The 19,191-nt window shown below is 43.2% G+C and overlaps 1 protein-coding gene across 8 annotated transcripts in view; it reads left to right on the forward strand.

The window, feature by feature from the left end:
• The window catches only part of FRMD3 (FERM domain containing 3), a 239,809-nt gene that overhangs the window by 158,385 nt on the left and 62,233 nt on the right, over positions 1-19,191 (forward strand). For all 8 annotated transcript variants that reach the window (XM_045022407.1, XM_045022401.1, XM_045022404.1 and 5 more), the window contains one exon: positions 450-573. In XM_045022407.1, the coding sequence (XP_044878342.1) occupies positions 450-573 (124 nt within the window). The remainder of the gene's footprint in view (positions 1-449; positions 574-19,191) is intronic.

Genomic DNA, 19,191 nt, shown 5'->3' on the forward strand with positions numbered 1-19,191 from the left:
GAAAATCTAGTTCTGAGTGTTTTGGTCTGTTTTATTAAATTGCTTGTCAGAGTGATGAAGGTAAGATCTTTGTTTTAACTATATATATTTTTCAGAGCATGTTATCACCAAATAATGATTTTCAATTACCTTTTATAATCAAACTGTACTTTGAAATTAATTTGTTGGATGGGGAGGAGTTTGTGATCCCCTAGTAGTAGTGCACATTTCTCAAAGACTAGAATGAATCCAGATATTTTGTAGCCTTAGTTTAATTATGAATGCAACAAGTTTGCTTTCCTTTGGAAATACAGTTTTTATTGAACTCTTACTAAATTTGGCAACTTTCTGAATGACACATGGAGGTTCATCTACTGGAGGACACATGCATTCACTGTCTCTGTTTTCCATCATTAACTTGCTCTTTAATTTAACTCATTCTGCTGCTTCTTGTTTTTTAACTTGTCCAGCTGAGCTTGGTGATTATGATCCTGATGAACACCCAGACAATTACATTAGCGACTTCAAGATTTTTCCCAAACAATCACTGAAGCTGGAAAGGAAAATTGCTGAAATACATCAAAATGAATTCAGGTAATTTAGAGTGCTGCTTGTGAAAGAGGCAGTTGTAAATTGTGTCTGTTTCTACACAGTATGCATAAGCCTTTTGGTTTCTGGTTATTATTTCTTTTTAAATTCTCAGGAATGTGTTGATAGCTATTTCAAAAATTTAAAAATGGGTGAAAATAAGTGCAGAAAATTAACTTATCAGTGTTCTAGGTGAATATCAGGTTTAATATTGGGGATGGGAGGACAGAACAAAAACAACAAACAGAGAACAGTAAAAGTTTGTAGTGGGAATTAGATACACACACAAAAATAAAACTGCATTTAAAATGAAACCAATTCACTGTTGGTGACTTGTGCAGTTACACTTGATATAAGGGTCTTCAGTGTGAATTTCAAAAGCCTGAGGGCACAGGCTTGCAGCAGTTTTTCCAGAGTGTCTTGGTGCTCCTCAGCTCCATCCCCTCCACTGTTCCCATCCTGGGAGCAGGAGAGGGTTCTGTGCCCTGGGGTTCCTCTCCAGGCAGTGACAGATCTCTGGACCCAGCTGGTCACAGTGGCTATCAAGGGGATGGGGAGCAGAGGAGAAGGGGCATGTCCAGTACTCATGGTGGCAGCACATATATTGGGGAGGATGCTCCTGGAACTCATGGGGGCACCCAGTGGGAGCGAAGGAGTGCCTGATACAGTGGCAGTGGATGGGGGAGGAAGGGGTGCTGGACAGGGGTAAGCCTGGGGCCAGGAGGGGGCCAGTACTTGCAGGGTACAGCCTTCCTCTCCCTGCAGCGTGTCACTGCAGTGTTTGGTGGTCTCAGCAGTCTCCCTGCCTGTCTTGCTCCTCCACTGGACGGCTGCGGCAGCAGCCACCAGCCAGCATTTACTCTCCCTGGCACAAGCATGCTGAGGAGGTCAGCAGGGAATCTAAGAGTGGCCATGGCACCAGGTCCAGGGAGTTCAAGCGGGTACAAAATCTGGGTAGAAATTAGAAAAATCCAAATACTGGGTTTTTCAAAACATGGGATTTTTTCAGAGGTTTTCAGTAAAAACCAAAAATGAAGGGCCCTAAATATACATAAAGTTATGGTTCTCTCCCACACACATTCTATACATACCTGCTGTCAAAGGTGCATTATTTGACAATGCAGTGTCAGCTTAAAAATATTAACAGGAATGCAAAACCCACTATAAATCACAACTGACTGCTGCATATGTGCTGCCAACTGTTACCATGGTATGTGGTTAGCATGAAATGTATGGCTCTGATAAATGGGCATGGCTTATACTATGAGGTCTGCTGCTGTTGATTTACAGAGTTGTCTCTTTCACGTGAATCTGATTTTTAAATGAAAACTTGGTAGCCATGCAGAGGTTTTTGCAGTAAGATTTATGATACTCGATCACTTGCATTGTGTATTAAATTGCACATAGTATCATCTTGTTTGCATCTTTAGCTGGAACTGTTCCCTTGCTGTAATGCTATGATTTTGTGTGTGTGTGTGTTGTATTTATGGATATGTGCGCACATACAAACACAGAGCAATAGCCAGGATGGTGATTTTTGCATAAATGTATTCAAATAACCTTTTTGGAAAGCTGAGGGGGATTAGATTCAGGACCCTTTTCCCCCTTCTTTTCTGATCTTTAAATATGGGACCAGAGTAGACAAAAATTAAAATACTACTTAGTCTAGTAGAAGCTAAACATGATCTTAAGATGAAGCATCCTGTTTCTATGGAGAACAAGCACTGCTTTGTGCAAGTATACCCCCTTCAGGACTGCCTAAGAATAACCAGACACAAGGTGGGTGGGGTAATATATTTTATTGGACCAACTTCTGTTGGTGAGAGAGAAACATTTTTGAGCTGAAGAGCTCTGTGTAAGCTCAAAAGCAGGTCTCTCTCACCAACAGAAGTTGGTCCAACGAAAGATATTATCTCACACACCTTCTAGTCTCTCTAATATCCTGGGACCAACACAGCTACAACAACATTGCATATAAGAATAACATGAATAGTAGTAACAAAGGCAACTGTGCTCTTGTCATCCTGCTTAGAGGAAAGGAGCAGTGGTTGAAATGGAAGAGGAATATGACATGGAAAAAAGTAAAGAAAAATAGATTGATTGCATTACATAACATTTATAATCCACAGTGCATTGTATATGCTTGAAGTTGTCAGGAACTAATAGGAATTTCTTCAGGCTGATGCAACATGACATGACAGTAACAGTGGGGTGAAATTTCATAACTTTAAAAAATTTTGCCTTTCACTGCAGTATGTAGAAACAATGTAGTGACCTGAACAGAACATGATTTGCATGCTATTTCTGTAACTTTCACTGTAACTGTTTACACAGAGGAGGGAGAATGATTGATTGATTGTTTAAGGATTCAGGAATTAAGACTTCCAAAAGCAAGTAGAGCTAGTTGATTGTATTTCTTAATTAAATAATTACTGTATTTAGCTGGGTAGATAGATGGTCTCTTTCTATGCAGCAGTATCATTTTTACCATAAAGGGGTGGGTAATGGAAACAACAAAAACCCAAACAACTTTGAAAACTTTCAGTTTCAAAGTTAAAGCTTTAAATACTGCCTGTGTGATAAACAGTTTAAGTGTATCAGATGGTGTTTTTTGTTTTTTAAACACCTTGTAATGGCAGAATGAAAACTTGTATACTATGACAAATAATCAGAAAAAGCATTAATCTTACCAGTTTTTATATTTTGTTGATGTATTTTATTAGCATGTCTTTCACTCGATAGGTGCTATAAAATCCAGATTCCTGATTTTTTTCCCCTCTGATAAGAATAATAGGCAGATAACCAATGAATCAGGAGTTCATCAATCAGCCAGTGCTTACAAAAAATCTGATAATAGGTTACCAAGGTTTTGTAACAAAGGCATTTGGGTGATATATTTGTTGATGTAAAGGGCAGGCCTTTGGGCCTGATTCTGTTCTCACTGATTTTAACCTGTGTTGTACTGCTGACTTCAAAGGAGCATTCTTGATTTCCACTGGTGAAAGTGAATCAGCCTCTTTATTTTTAATGCAAGTCTAAGGCCTGGTCTACACTAGGAGTTTGTCGAATTTAGCAGCGTTAATTCGATTTAACCGTGCACCCGTCCACACCAGGAAGCTAATTAGTTCGACCTAGAGGGCTCTTTAGTTCGAATTCGGTACTCCACCCCGACGAGGGGAGTAGCGCTAAATTCGACATGGCTATGTCGAGTTAGCCTATGTGTGGACGGAAATCGACCTTAGTAGCTCCAGGAGCTATCCCACAGTGCACCACTGTGTTGATGCTCTGGACAGCAGTCCGAGCTCAGATGTTCTGATCAGCCATACAGGAAAAGCTCCGGGAAAATTTGAATTCCTTTTCCTGTCTGGCCATTTTGAATCTCAGTTCCTGGTTGGACATCGGGGCGAGCTCAGCAGCACTGGCAGCGATGCACAGCTCTCCAGCAGAGGGGTCCATGCAATCTCAGAGTAGAAAGAGGGCCCCAGCATGGACTGACCGGGAAAACTTGGATCTGATCGCTGTGTGGGGCAATGAGTCTGTGCTTTCGGAGCTGCGCTCCAAAAAACGGAATGCAAAGACCTACGAGAAGGTCTCCAAAGCCATGACACTCAGAGGATACAGCCGGGATGCAACGCAGTGCCACGTGAAAATCAAGGACCTGAGACAAGGCTACCAAAAAATCAAAGCGGCAAACGGACGCTCCGGAGCCCAGCCCCAGACATGCCGCTTCTACGAGGCACTGCATGCCATTCTAGGTGGGTCTGCCACCACTGCCCCACCAGTGACCGTGGACTCTGAGGATGGGATAGTGTCGAGGGGCAGTTTCTCGGCGATGTTTGCGTATGGGGAAGATGAGGAAGGGTTTGTGGAGGACGAGGCAGGCGACAGCGCTTACAATACTGATTTCCCCGACAGCCAGGATCTCTTCATCACCCTCACAGAGATCCCCTACCAACCCTCCCCGGCCATTAACCCGGATTCTGAATCAGGGGAAGGATCAGTCGGTAAGTGCTATAAACATATAAACATTTATTTTTTTAAAATCAGGAATCAAAACTATACGAAAAGAAGGTCAATACATATAGGGATCGAATAGAAATCCTCCTGGGACACTTCCACGAAGCTCTCGTACAGGTACTCGAAAAGCCTACGCAGGAGGTTCCTGGGGAGAGGTGCCTTATTGGGTGCTCCGTGGAAGCACACTCTTCCGCGCCAGGCCATCCTAACGTACAGTGGGAGCATTGCCTCCACCAGCATGGCAGCATAGGGCCCTGGTCTGTGCAGGGATTCACGCAGCATGCGCTCTCTGTCTGTCCTAGTGACCCGCCTCAGGGTGATCTCGCTCGGCGACTGCTGCATCTAATTAGGGGAATTAATGTAATGTTACTATTGTGAATGCTTGACTTTTCCTTTGCATAGCAATGACCTTCGTTTAACAGCCACGTGTTGGAGGCTGCAGAGGAAAAGCATACAGGGATCTTTCCCGGGGACAGCCGCGAGGGGCTGGAACAGGGTCAGACTTTATGCTTTCCAGATTGCCTGCAGCAGGAGGCCACTGCTATTCATTAACTTTTAAGCAGCCTAAAGTTTACGGCTTACCAGGCCTGGCTGCTACACGGATTCTGCTGTCCTGCCCCGCTTGTCCGATCTCCAGTGCAAGACCCCAGGCAATGAAAGCGAATGCCGAAAATTCAAACTTGTCCTGAGAGCACATGAGATAGGTGCCCTGTATGGTCTTGTTCACAGAAACTGAGTAGACTGTGTTCAGTGTTCGCAAACATGTATCTTTGCAAGGAAATCACTTCCTTTTTCCCATCACACAGCTGCGGCTGTTTCCCGAACTGCCCCGGCATCCCCCTCACAGAGGCTGGCGCAGATTAGGCGGCGAAAGAAAAAGACTTGGGACGAGATGTTCGCTGAACTGATGGCCTGCTCCAGAGCCGAGGCGGCCCAGCAGAGCCAGTGGAGGGAGACCCTCTCTCAGCAGCAGCGCTCACACAGCGAATGGGAGGACAGGTGGTGGCAGGAAGACCAGCAGGCGACTCAAACGCTGCTTGGACTAATGAGGGAGCAAACGGACACGCTCCGGCGCCTTGTGGATGTTCTGCAGGACCGCAGGCAGGAGCAGAGAGCCCCCCTGAACTGTATCTGCAACCGCCCTCCCCCACCACAAAGTCCTGTCCCCCCCTCACCCAAAATCACAAGAAGGAGGGGCGCTAGGGGCCGTGAAAACTGTCACTCCACCCCAGCAGAGCGCTCATGTACCAAACAGCTCTCATTCCCTAAAGTATGAGAATTGCTTCCCTTCCTGGCTCACCCGATCCAAAATCCCAGTTTCATCCCCCAACTGTGTAGTTGAGTATTAAAAATAGTTTGCTGTTCATTACTGTTTCCGTCATGTTTCTTTGCAGAAGACTTTGTGTGAAGGGGAGATAGGGGTTTGTTAATTGCATAGGACAGCCACCACCAGGGTACAGACATGGGGGCAGGATCAACAGCAGGTCACACACACAGTGCAGTCACTAGGCACCCGGGTCACTCTGGGAGGTGTCTGCTGCCCCAGGTCAGTCTGGGAGGTGTATGCTGCCCCAGGATCCGAGCACTTGGCATCCACAAATGGCAAGGCAGGCTGCCCTTACCATGCCCTTCCACCCTAGCCATGAACCTCTCCGATGCCCTGAGCCCCAGCCAGAGCCATCATCCCCCTACACCTAATCACCCTTCCCACACACCCCTCACCCCTTCCTGCAAACCCACCCCTTCCTGCACACCCTCCTGTAACCGTCCTCCCCCCAGAGACCGCTGTAGGAGCAGGAGCCTGTCAGTCCTCGAGTGTAGAAGCGGTCTGTACATCACTGCACACCGTACCCACCACAGTCTGCGTCCCTGTTTGAACCCTTTAACGCGAATTCGTTAGTAAAGAAAACTTTGTTAATTAAAAATGTTCCAATAACTTTATTTTTAAACGTCTGTTGGAAGGGGGGAAACCTGGTGAACGGGGTATGTAACCGCTGAAAAAAGTCAATAGTAACTGAAACAGGGGCAGGTTCAGCTTCTCTTTAAAGAGACTGGACAGTCATAGGTTACCCTGCTCTCTGAGGAACCTAGCTTTCAAAGCCTCCCGGATGCACAGCGCTTCCCGCTGGGCTCTTCTAATCGCACGGCTGTCTGGCTGAGCGTAATCAGCAGCCAGGCGATTTGCCTCAACCTCCCATCCCGCCATAAAGGTCTCCCCCTTGCTCTCACAGAGATTGTGGAGCACACAGCAAGCTGCAATAACAATGGGGATATTGGTTTCGCTGAGATCCGAGCGAGTCAGTAAGCTCCTCCATCTCCCCTTGAGACGTCCGAAAGCACACTCCACCACCATTCTGCACTTGCTCAGCCGGTAGTTGAAGAGCTCCTTGTCACTGTCCAGGGCGCCTGTATAGGGCTTCATGAGCCAGGGCATTAGCGGGTAGGCTGGGTCCCCGAGGATCACTGTAGGCATCTCCACATCCCCAACAGTTATTTTGTGGTCCGGGAAGAAACTACCTTCCTGCAGGCATCTAAACAGACAAGAGTTCCTGAAAACACACGCGTCATGAACCTTGCCCGGCCACCCGACGTAGATGTTGGTAAAACGTCCCCTATGGTCCACCAGTGCTTGCATCACCATTGAAAAGTAGCCCTTTCGGTTAATATACTGGCTGGCCTGGTGGGGCAGTCCCAGGATAGCGATGTGAGTGCCATCTATAGCCCCACCGCAGTTTGGGAATCCCATCGCGGCGAAGCCATCTATGACGACCTGGACGTTTCCCAGGGTCACTACCTTTGACAGCAGTAGGTCAACGATTGCGTGGGCTACTTGCATCACAGCAACCCCCACGGTAGATTTGCCCACGCCAAAGTGGTTCGCTACTGACCGGTAGCTGTCTGGCGTTGCAAGTTTCCAGAGGGCTATGGCCACTCGCTTCTGCACACTCAGGGCTGCTCGCATCCGGGTGTCCTGGTGCTTCAGGGCAGGGGCCAGCAAGTCACACAGTTCAAGGAAATTCTTTGCTAGTTCAAGGAAAGTGCCCTTACGCATCCTGAAGTTTCGCAGCCACTGTGATTCATCCCAGACCTGCAGCACTATGCGGTCCCACCAGTCCGTGCTTGTTTCCCGGGCCCAGAATCGCCGTCCCACAGCATGAACGTGACCCATTGCCACCATGATCTCCACGGCGCGGGATCCCATGCTTTGTGAGAAGTCTGTGCCACTCTGACACTTCATGTCCTCACCGCGCTGCCGGAGCCGCCTCGCCCGATTTCTCAGCAGCTGACTGTGGAAGAGGTGGATGATAAGGTGCGAGGAGTTGACAACGGCCATAAGTGCAGCGATGATCGCAGCGGGCTCCATGCTCGCAGTGCTGTGGCGTCCGCGCTGTCACTGACCAGAAAAGTGCGCAAACAGATTTCCCGCCGGCGCTTTCAAGGAGGGAGGGCGGGAGTGACGGTTGAATGACGACAGTTACCCAAAACCACCCTCGACACATTTTTCCCCCAGCAGGCATTGGGGGCTCTACCCAGCATTCCAATGGGAAGCGGGGACTGCGGGAACTGTGGGATAGCTGCCCAGAATGCACCGCTTCCAATGTCGACGCTTGCCCCGTTAGTGTGGACTCACAAAGTCGAATTAGTGTCCTTAGTGTGGATACACAAATTCGACTTCATAAGGTCGAATCCACAAATTCGACCTAAGTTAAATCGAACTACTCTTGTAGTGTAGACATACCCTAAATGAGTTAATACAAATCAGGATTTCTCACTTTTGCAGAATGTTGTTCCATCATCCAGGCCCCTGTAGCTTGGAATAATCTGCTTCCTTCCTGAACCCCATATCATTAATCTCATGGCCCATTAACTGGGCACATCTTTTCTTCTATCCCAGTGCATGACGGAAGTATTTTTCTCCTGATGGCAACATGAAAACAGTGAAGGAAATGCCTGGGAAGTAGCTGATAGTGCACAGTGACAGCTACAAATGACTTGGTGACTCAATGAGAAGGCTTGTTCTAATTAATTAGAACAGATGTACGATGTGCTGCTTCTCTCTCTCTTTATGTGGTAGTGAAAACATTGTTAGGTTTTTATCAAATTGTGACCTTTCATGTGACCATTCTTTGAACCTGACTGCACAAATTAAATCTGATACAGAGGTTGTGACAGGCAGAGACACAACAGCTTTATAGAGCTGTGATTAATTGTTTTGTGAATTTTAATTAATGGTTGTCCACCTCAGTAAAGTAGGGGAGGGGTACTGTAACAATCTAATCAAACCTTACCAGAGGCTAAATGAAGGCCTGTCCTCATAACAGATATTCTGGTTTTCATGTCATCACAAATAAAGGCTCTTTAGAAACCCAGCATACCTATGAGAAGGAGCAGTTTTTGTAACTGGATACTAGAAGCAAAGTAGATGTTGCTAGATTTAAGATGCGTTAAGCATTAGTAGGACTTGATGAATGGTTCTTTAAATAAATCAAAGCTGTTCGATCTCCAGCTGTCTGACTTGAATGTGGAGCCCTGTCATATTTCTGAGCGTGCACCTTACATGGGCGAGGAGAAGCAAACAGGGACCCTTAGGAGCCTTGTGACTTAAAGGATTCAGGACTCCCTCTTAAGGTTTGATCCTGTAGGATTCTGAGCACCCATGCAAGGTTTTAAGTATCCTCAACTCCTGCAGAAGTATATGGGAATTGAGAGTGCTCAGCTTCTTGGAGGATTGAGCCCTAACTCTAAATTTTGCCCTGACTGGCAGAGTGATTGGGAGCAGAGATACTGATAAATGTGACTTCCGATCCTCCTGGACTTGTACCAGCCAGGTTTGTTGAGCCTGGGGACATGAATGCTCCAGAGTATAATTTGCTGCAGCTTGAAAAAGAATCTGAAGAGGATGAACATTTTGCATAGAAAAAAAAATCTTTCTGTCCCTCTTAAAACTGGAGCTCCTACCATTAATGTCAGGCTAACGGTTGCACTTAGTTTTAAAAAGATGAACCTCCCACCCGCTTGCTTTTTGTTTCAAAGTCTTTTGGATTTCTGGCTTCTCCCCCTCCAGAGCATTTTTTTTGCCTTTACAGTGCCCTTTGCAGTGAAAACATGAATAATATTTTTATACCAGTAACAATTTAAAAAAAATCCTCACCCCAGTGCGTGAGTAAAATTTTGCAGATTGTACATGATATATTACAGTAGGAGCTTTTAATTGCATATTCACAAAAGGGGCAGATTTAAGGTGTCAGAAAGAAACTCAGCTAAGAAATTATTGCCTATTTTTGTGCAACTAAAACCTAGCTTTAGCATAGCTTTTTGTAATTAAAATGGCTATACCACTAGGGTTTGGAATCACTGCAATCAAACTTTACCAGCCCTCAGCTCCAGCTATTTATTATATATATATAGCATGATATTGATACACACCCTTTCCAGGAGTAGATATAAACAAATTGACAATTGGAAGATGAGGTCTCTGCCCTTAGGAGCAACTTATGACTGATAAACCAATAAAGCAAAAGGACAACTTGTGGGGCTGGCTGCACTGCAGAGGGAGGGAATATAGCGGGAGGAGCAGTGCCAATAAAGGCATATAGACATTTCCGATTCAGAAAAGCACTTAAATGTGCTTAAGTCCATGTCCTGTTCAGTATAGCATGTAAGGAAATGCTTAACTTTGAGTACATGTTTAAGTGCTGTCTTGAATAAGGATATCCTCTTGAATCAGGGCCTGAAAGAAGAAATAGTATCATGTTTATAAATCTAACAATATTTTAATGAAACAGAATTGCAGTGCTCTGTTTGCAACCCATGATTATTTTTTGTTAAACACAATTGACTAATTAATATACCTTTGTAAAGTCCTATTATATATGCTGTTGAAATGGGGAAAAAAAACAAACATGGAAAGACTTTTTTTTTTAATTAAATGCTGTACTAAAATTGTCTCCAAGTTTACATCCTAAGGACTTGATTCTGCAAATCCTTACTTAAGCAAGCAGGGATTGCTTATGCATGAACCAAGGCTACTCATGAGGTTTGCAAGATTAAGCCATTTCTCTCAGCTCAGATATAGTATGTGGATAACAGTAGAAGTTCACAAATTGTGTATGATGACTCATATATCCAAGTGTCATTTAATTTTTTTTATTTTCATTATTTTTATGTACAATTAGCAACATAGTTTATAATTCCAATATTGCCTTCAACAAGCAGCCCTGCCAGATGTTATAAGAGAGAAACAAATGTATTTCCTTGCTGAAACATAAGGCATTCCTGACTTTGGGCTAGTCTACGCTGGCAATGCTAAAGTGCTGCACTTTAACATGCCTTGTATGTTCGTGGCGCAGCGCTGGGAGAGAGCTCTCCCAGTGCTCTAACAAAACTACCTCCATTTGGGGTGTAGCTTCCAGCCCTGTCTACACTGTCTACACTGGCACTTTACAGCGCTGAAACTTGCTGCACTCGGGGGGGTGTTTTTTCATACTCCTGAGTGAAAAAGTTGCAGCGCTGTAGATTGCTAGTGTAGACAAGTCCTTAGTTAATATATATCTATATCTCATAGGCAGGCCTTGTAGCACTGTTGCTTGACAATTCCTGTTATAAGTTTCTGTTTTCAGTTGCTCTATCTGAGCCAGACTTTAACGATTTGGGCTCAAATTTTCCATGCTGAGTGTCTGCCTAAGACTGCATTTATTTTGGAGAACTTCAGCCAAACTGGCCCAGCCACTTGAGGGAATAAGGCTAGTAGGGAAAAGGACAGGTTAAAAAAAAATTCTGGTAACCTTTTCATTAGGGCTATCAAGCGATTAAAAAAATTAATTGTGCTGTTAATAAGAATACCATTTATTTAAATATTTTGGATGTTTTCTATATTTTCAAATATATTGTTTTCAATTACAACACAGAATACGAAGTGTATACAACTCACTTTATATTTATTTTTTATTACAAATATTTGCGCTGAAAAAACAAAATAAATATTTTTCAATTCACCTAATACAAGTACTGTAGTATAATCTATTTATCAGGAAAGTTGAACATACAAATGTAGAATTATTTACAAAAAATAACTGCATTCAAAACTAAAACAAGGTAAAATTTTAGAGCCTAGAAGTCTACTCAGTCCTACTTGTTTTGTCTGAGCAACTGGCTGGACAAGTTTTTTTACGTTTGCAGGAGATAATGTTGCCCTCTTCTTGTTTACAATGTCACCTAAAAGTGAGAACAAGCATTTGCATGGCACTGTTGTAGCTGGTGTTGCAAAATATTTTCGTGCCACATGTGGTAAAGATTCATATGTCCCTTCATGCTTTAACTACCATGTGACAGGTTCTGCTCGATAACCATCCAAAGCAGTGTGTACCAACGCATGTTCATTTTCATCATCTGAGTCAGATGCCACCAGCAGAAGGTTTATTTTCTTTTTTGGTGGTTCGGGTTCTGTAGTTTCCGCATCGGAGTGTTGCTCCTTTAAGACTTCTGAAAGCATGCTCCACACCTTATCCCTCTCAGATTTTTGAAGGCACTTCGGATTTTTAAACCTTGTGTCAAGTGCTGTAGCTATCTTTAGAAATCTCACATTTGGTATCTTTTTTGTGTTTGTGAAATCTGCAGTGAAAGTGTGCTTAAAATGAACAACATGTGCTGGGTCATCATCCGAGACTGAAGTATAACGTGAAGTATAGGATGGCATGAAGTATGGCAGAATGTGGACAAGACAGAGCAGGAGATCTATAATTCTCCCCCTGAGAAGTTCAGTCGCAAATTTAATTAATGCGTTATTTTTTTAATGAGCACCAGCAGCATAGAAGCATGTTCTCTGGAATGGTGGCTGAAGCACGAAGGGGCATATGAATGTTTAGCATATCCGGCATGCAATCTTCCCTCCAATATTTTCCATTCATGTGTGGAATAAATTTTATGTGCACTGAGGTAAGTGTGGATGTGAGCCACCAGTAGAAACAAAAAACCTAGATATAATATATATATTTAAAGTTACTGTAGGGATAATTACTCCAGCCAGGACAGGTTAGGCACTTTAGAACTCACTACTCAAAAAAATAAATTTAAGTGTAAGAAATATCTGTGAAACCCACTAGCAAAGGTTCTGAAAGCTCTGTTCCACATCGGAGATTACAGCCTACTACTGCTATCTTTTAGCTCAAATGGCAGAGATCTGTGTTATGGACGTAAAGGTTCCAGTCCTGCTGATGACTCCTGTGGATGTCAACATGATGCCACATGATGGAATTTCTGTTTTTTTTTTTCATTTTGCTTTTTAAAAAGGCCTACAAAATTACACACACAAAACCCACATTAAAAAACACTATTAAGGTTGCAAAGTCAAACACTCAAGATAGGAAATGCCAGAAGTAAAGTTGCTTTGTGTATATGTATTATGATACAATCTGTAATTACATGATCACAGTTTTTCCACAAGTTCCTTACCTCATTCACTGCACAGGATGGACCTCCTCTGGGGATGAACTGGGATGTATACTGAAGGAGACAGTTATCTGTATTACCCCACCCTCATTTACTGCATAGATGGAAGGGATGTAGTGAATGAGGCAGGAGATTGCAGGAAGAGAAGGGATGGTCTCATGGTTAAGGCAGTTGAATGCTGCCTTGGGGAATTGGATTCTATCTCCACCTCAGTCACAGAGTTTGTGTAATGTTAGACAAGTCACTTGCAGCAGATTTTTTCACAGGTGATCACTTACTGCAGGGGTCACCGACTGGTCGATACTAGAGGATATCCCAGTCGATTGTGATTTCCGGCAGTGCAGTAGTGCAGCTGCTAAGACAGGCTCCCTGACTGCCCTGGCCCCACATGTCTCACAGAAACAGCCAGTGTGGCCCCGGGGGGTAGGGGCAGGGGCAGGGGTCTCCCTCTGTGCACTGCTCCTGCCTGCAAGCACTGCCCCTGCAGCTCCCATTGGCCGGGCGACCTGTGGGAGTGGTGCTTCCAGAGAGGAGCAGCATGCGGAGCCACGTGCCCCCGCAGGGGTCCATTGGCCCCTTCCAGGAGCGGTGTGGGTCTGGGGTAGGCAGGTTAGTGTTTGGTTTCAATGAATGTCACTCTTCTTTTATTTTGCTAAGAGAAGACTTTTGCTTTTCCATGTATGAAATAGCTGGGTGAAATTCTGATATCCTTCAATTTTATGGACTTTATGTAAAAGGTCTTTGTGTTTCTCTGAACCATTGTAATGAATCTTTGTTCTGACCCTCTTTTTTTAAGCTTTTAAAATTAATTTTCATACATACCAGTCTGCCAGTGATTAACTGTTCTCACCCTCTGAGTATGCCCTTTTCAGTGCTCTGTATCCAATACCCTGAAGCTGTGCAAGGTTGGTCCTGTCTGACTCAACATCCCATCTATAAGATGAACAACTCAACAGTTAATTCCCTTTTTTCTCTATTAACTGTAGTTCCTTCTGTAGTCCCTTAACCAGACTGTATGTTTTCTATTACATTAACTGACTCTGCTTCCTTGGGCTACTAAGGCCATAGTAGTTGTTTGGTCCAACTAGAGATGCAGCTCTTACTGTTTGACTTTATGCAACTCCTTTTACAGAGGAAAGAAAATATGCCATTTCCAAATGTTTTCCCTATTGCTGATTCACTTACAGTATCTCCATTATCTGCATTCACTTTAAAGGACAGAACAATAATGCTGAACATCACAAATGTTTTTACTGGAATCAAACTGATTGCTCTCTGTTCAAAGACACACATTCCTTGTAAACCATACCGTGTATCATATGACTTTCTAATGGAGGATTTACCATTTTGATAGTCCAATAGCTGTTGACTGCTAGCTGACAGCCAGGATTCCCTGAGATGAGACATATGAGAAGAACTGAGACTGCTCGGGTTGTGATACTCAAATTTCCTTTTCAAGACTGAAGGGGTCTGGCATTTTTTTTGCTAGTTTGACTGGAAAGTACATTAGCATGAATGCCTATAAATGAACATGAAGGCTCTGTTACACCAGATGTTGATTAATAATCTGTTTTTATATTTCTCACATGGAAAATAAATATCTTATTCTTGTTGGTTGTTGTTATTGTTATGTATTTATATTGCCATAGCATCTACTCATGGACTAGGTGCTATATAAACACAGAACAAAATGACCACTCCTGCCCCCAAAAGCTTACAGTCTAAGTGTAAGACAAGAGACAACCAATGAGGAAGTACAAGGAAACAATGAGAAAATGTTGGTCAGCATGATAGCAGAAGTATCAACACGCCACCAACCTAACTGTTACGTTTTTTTCAGGCATTTTGGCAGAGGAGAGTTTTAAGGAGGGTTTTTCAGGAGGAAAATTCATCTTCACACAACAGCAAACATTTTTGATGCAGCAAGTGGACAGGCTGGAAATGATCCCTTACTGTTAGTAAATTGCAGTCTCAAGCAAAGACATTCTTTTTCAAATGATACTAAAATATCTCCCTGGGGGAAAAAAATACTTTTAAATAACTGTCTGTGCTGAATGTAAGTTTTCGCACAAATGTTTTGAGGCTTTTTCTTTTAACATTGATCAATAACTGCTTGATGACTTATAGAGAAGAAATAATTAACATAATTGTGCCATTGTATGTTTTAGAGGTGAGAGAATTTGCAGTGAGGTAATGAGACTACTAGGAAGCATTCTTTTTTTCCAGTGCTCCAATTGTACCTTAATGGTCTTTGAGAGACTGTTCTGATGGGAACTGAAATTCTTAAGGAAATGTATACCTCTCTAGAGACTCAGTTCAGTGCTCGTTGAAGAGCATTAGCTTTTCTCCAGTTTTTTCTTCGATAACCTAATCTCCCAGCCAAACGTAGAGCTGCATTTGGTAGAGAAGAAGGAATCTCCTTTAAAGACATCAGAAGCAAATTCTTGAAAAGGCTGTGAATCTAATTCAGTTCTCAGCTACTGTATAGCTTCTACACCTTACCTTTTAGATTTTGAGAATGTAGATTGAATAGGCCATTTCATTTTATAGAAAAAGCAAATAATTGGTTGACCTTTTTAGTTTGGGTTTTACTTTCTGGTTATTGTTTAGGGGAATGAGGCAATAACTATTATGATAAACTTTTGAATATATTGCACCTCTGTTTAGATTGATATGTGCACAGTTGTACCTTTTAAAGATGATTTATTACAATTAAAAAAAATTGTCTGGTTGAAGACAAATATAAGAAATCAGTGATGATTGTGGAGTATCTTTTGAGAAGAATGACTTTGAGGTATTAGAAGGTAATCTTAATATGGAAAACATTTAAGTACAGTCAGTTTAAATATATTCATATAGCTTGTGATTGTTTTCATTTATCTAATAAAATGTATTAATTACCAAAAGTTCATTCTGCCTGTCTGACTTATTCCTGCAATTTCAGCTGGCTGTTACCTTACTACTAAATATTATTGTGTACATTCATCCTGATTTTGCAGGGCAGATTCCCCTAACTCCAATAGTCCCAGACATTTCTATGCTAATGTTGGCATGTCTTATAAAAACAGCTATTTTGATAGTGGTTTGTTTTGTTAAATCTGAAAGCTGTTGAAACAACAAAACAAGTGGCTCATATTTAGAGATGGCTGCATTTCAGTGGTGAATGAAGTGATCTTTGTATTTAGTTTGTGTATCACTTTGTATAGCATGTTTGTATCATTGGGGATGAAAAGAACTAGATCAATATAAAGATCTTTCCCTTTAACACTGAAAATTCTTTCTATTGCTGGCATTAGAGGTATCCAAGCTGTATAGCTACTGCCCAGCCTATGTTGCCATAGTAATACCAGACAGTTATCAGAAATGTCTGATAGAGAATGAATTTACATTCTTATGATCATTTTACTTAACATGCCCTTTCTAATATAAACTGCATTTGGGGGAACAAACATCAACCACAATTCACTTTGCACTTTTCAGAGGTCAGTAAAACCCTCAATATCTTCAGCATCTATTTAAATGACTATTGTAAATCTACGGAAGGTTTAAAAAAAACAAACCATAAGCACCAGTCTGGATTAACGGGCTTTCATTTCAATTCTGATTGACATAGGCAGATGATTGTTTGCAGTGTTGTGATAGCTGTGTTGGTCTCAGTACATTGGCAAATGAGAGATTTTTTCCTGTCAAGAGGTTGTGAGCAGATCCCTTCAGCAGGTGAACCTCAGACTGAGGGCTTTGTCTTGTCCAATTTTAAAGGAGGAGGTCATTTGTCCAGTAACACTTCTTCTTTAGTCTGCCTTCTTTGAATGCCTTCTCTACAGCTAAGGAGCTAGTGCAGGTTAACATCAGAGGCGACACTTTGCCGGGTGGGTATAGAGACTAGATAGAATAAGGACCCGCTCCAGCACAAAGTATCTGCACCTTTTCAAGCTTTGTAAGCCCTGTAATTAGAGTTGGTCAGAAAATGTGTTTTTTTTCTCCATAAAATATGTTGACAAAAATGAATATATACATTGTCGTCATATTTTTTTCTTCAGTATTTTTTATTGAAAACCAGAAAATGGAATATTTTTCAGCAACAAAAGCTGAAAAATGTCACCCATTTTGGTGAAAAATATAGGTTTTATTTGAAAAAAAATTCCCGAAAAGCTGAAATTTTGCCAGTTTTGGTTGCCAAAAAAATGAAAGGTAAGTTATGGGTTTGGATTTTTGATGTAAACTTCCCCCAAAAATATTCAGAAAAATTGGAAACTTCCATGGAGGGAAAACAAGCCATTTTTCATAGGAAAAAACATTTCAAAGACATCAATCTGTAATTGTGTGTGAGTAATGGAGGGCGGAGAGAGTGAATCAGACCAGAACTAACATTTACACAGCAAGCCTGGAGAGAATTTTTGGAGGCATTGAGTTAAGGAGCAATCTCCATATGAAACCAGCTGATGTTATGTCTTAGAAATTGTGGCTTAGAGCAGCAGTGGAACTTCTGGAGAAATCCTCTGGTTTTTTTTTTAATGAAACTTCTATTGTGAATAACAAGGAAAAAAATTTAGATTGGTTTGCATGATTTTACTAGGAATCCCTTGTGAGTCAGGAGCACATGTTGTTCAGTAGTAGGAATAACTTGCTAAAGTGGAAAAATATGGTCATCTTATGCTGTGCCATTTGTTAGAGCTGCCCAGAGACTGCTGCTTTCGCAGCAAAGTTCTCTTCTAGAAAAGGCAGTTGGAACTATGCATATAGAATGCATTTGTTGTCTTCCCCATGTTTATCATCCTCTAGCTGATCTAGACTTTTGGGATTGAGTTCTGCTGTTCACCACCACTGAATGAATCCAGATGCCTCTCTGCAGTCCAGTTAAAACCAGTTCTCCTGTCACCTTCCACGTGTCAGGCACCTCAGGCACTGACCGTGCTTTGGCTCAGGGCTTCCCGTTTCCCGTCTCTTTCAGCTCTCCTTTGGCCACTTCTGTCAGCACGGTGCCGAGAGCTGCTACAGTGCCAACAGTACAAGCGGCAGCTGGGCACTATCCTTTGATCTTGCAGTGCCGCTTTTGCAGCCGCCGCTCTCAGCACCGAGCCTCCTGATGTCTCCAGCCTCCCTTGCAGTGCCTACCTCAGGGACTCCTACTCCACAGAGCCAGCTTGCGCCCCTGGGACACCCTTCGGTGCACCAGCAGATGCCCCAGCAGACTCTGCCTCCACTAGCTACACCGGCACTGATTCCTGGTCAGTTAGCTCCACTGCAGTTTTTACAGCCAGAGGAATTAAGGGTGTCCCATGCTCCTGCTCTTCTCGGCACCGGTCTATCACCCAGACCTTTAGCATCCTGCCTTCAGTACTCCCCTACCTCTTCAAGCCCCACTAATGAAGTGTGGGAGGATGAGGACGAGGAAAAGGAATATGACCACATGTTTCCTCTCGATACTCTCCCCAGATTCAGTTACCTACAACTGGGAGATGCATTACAGCAAGAGCTCCATATCCTCAAGGCTATCCACACTAGTAGGGCAATCCCTGGATGGGACCACCTATGCCCCCGGAGCAATGGGGTCCATGGGCCTACACCACACCACACTCAGGTCTTCCATGGGCTGCCCGGAGGAAAGCTGTCAGGAAAGCTGTCAGGCCCTCCCCACTGCCTACTTACACTTAAAAACAGATAAGACCCGAAGTGGCAGCCACCCCTACAGAGGACACTGCCCCGCATACCTCTTTTATAGCGATAACACCACAAGATGCCACGGTGCCCCCACCACCTCCTGCTACTGATGAGCTCAGTCACTTTCAAGAGTTGTCTGAGAGTAGCAGAAGAGCTCAAGATTACCCTGAAGGACATACCTGAAACACACCACGAGCTCACCAACATCCTGCAAGCTAGGACCTCCTCCAAAATAGCCCTACCAATTAATGGGGCCATTATGGAACCTGCTAAAGCTATTTGGGAGACCCCAGCTACAATAACACCCACTAGCAAGAGATTGGACCGCAAATATTTTGTCCCATGTAAGGATTCTGAGTTTCTATTTACACACCCCTCATCTAATTCGCTAGTGGTCGACGCGGCCAATCAGAAAAACAAATACCAACACTTCCGCTCCACTCCTTCAGACAAAGATAACAAGAGACTGGACTCCTTCAGCTGCAAAGTGTATTCTTC

Source organism: Mauremys mutica, chromosome 6, assembly GCF_020497125.1.
Source record: "Mauremys mutica isolate MM-2020 ecotype Southern chromosome 6, ASM2049712v1, whole genome shotgun sequence".
In the NCBI taxonomy this organism is placed as follows: domain Eukaryota; kingdom Metazoa; phylum Chordata; order Testudines; family Geoemydidae; genus Mauremys; species Mauremys mutica.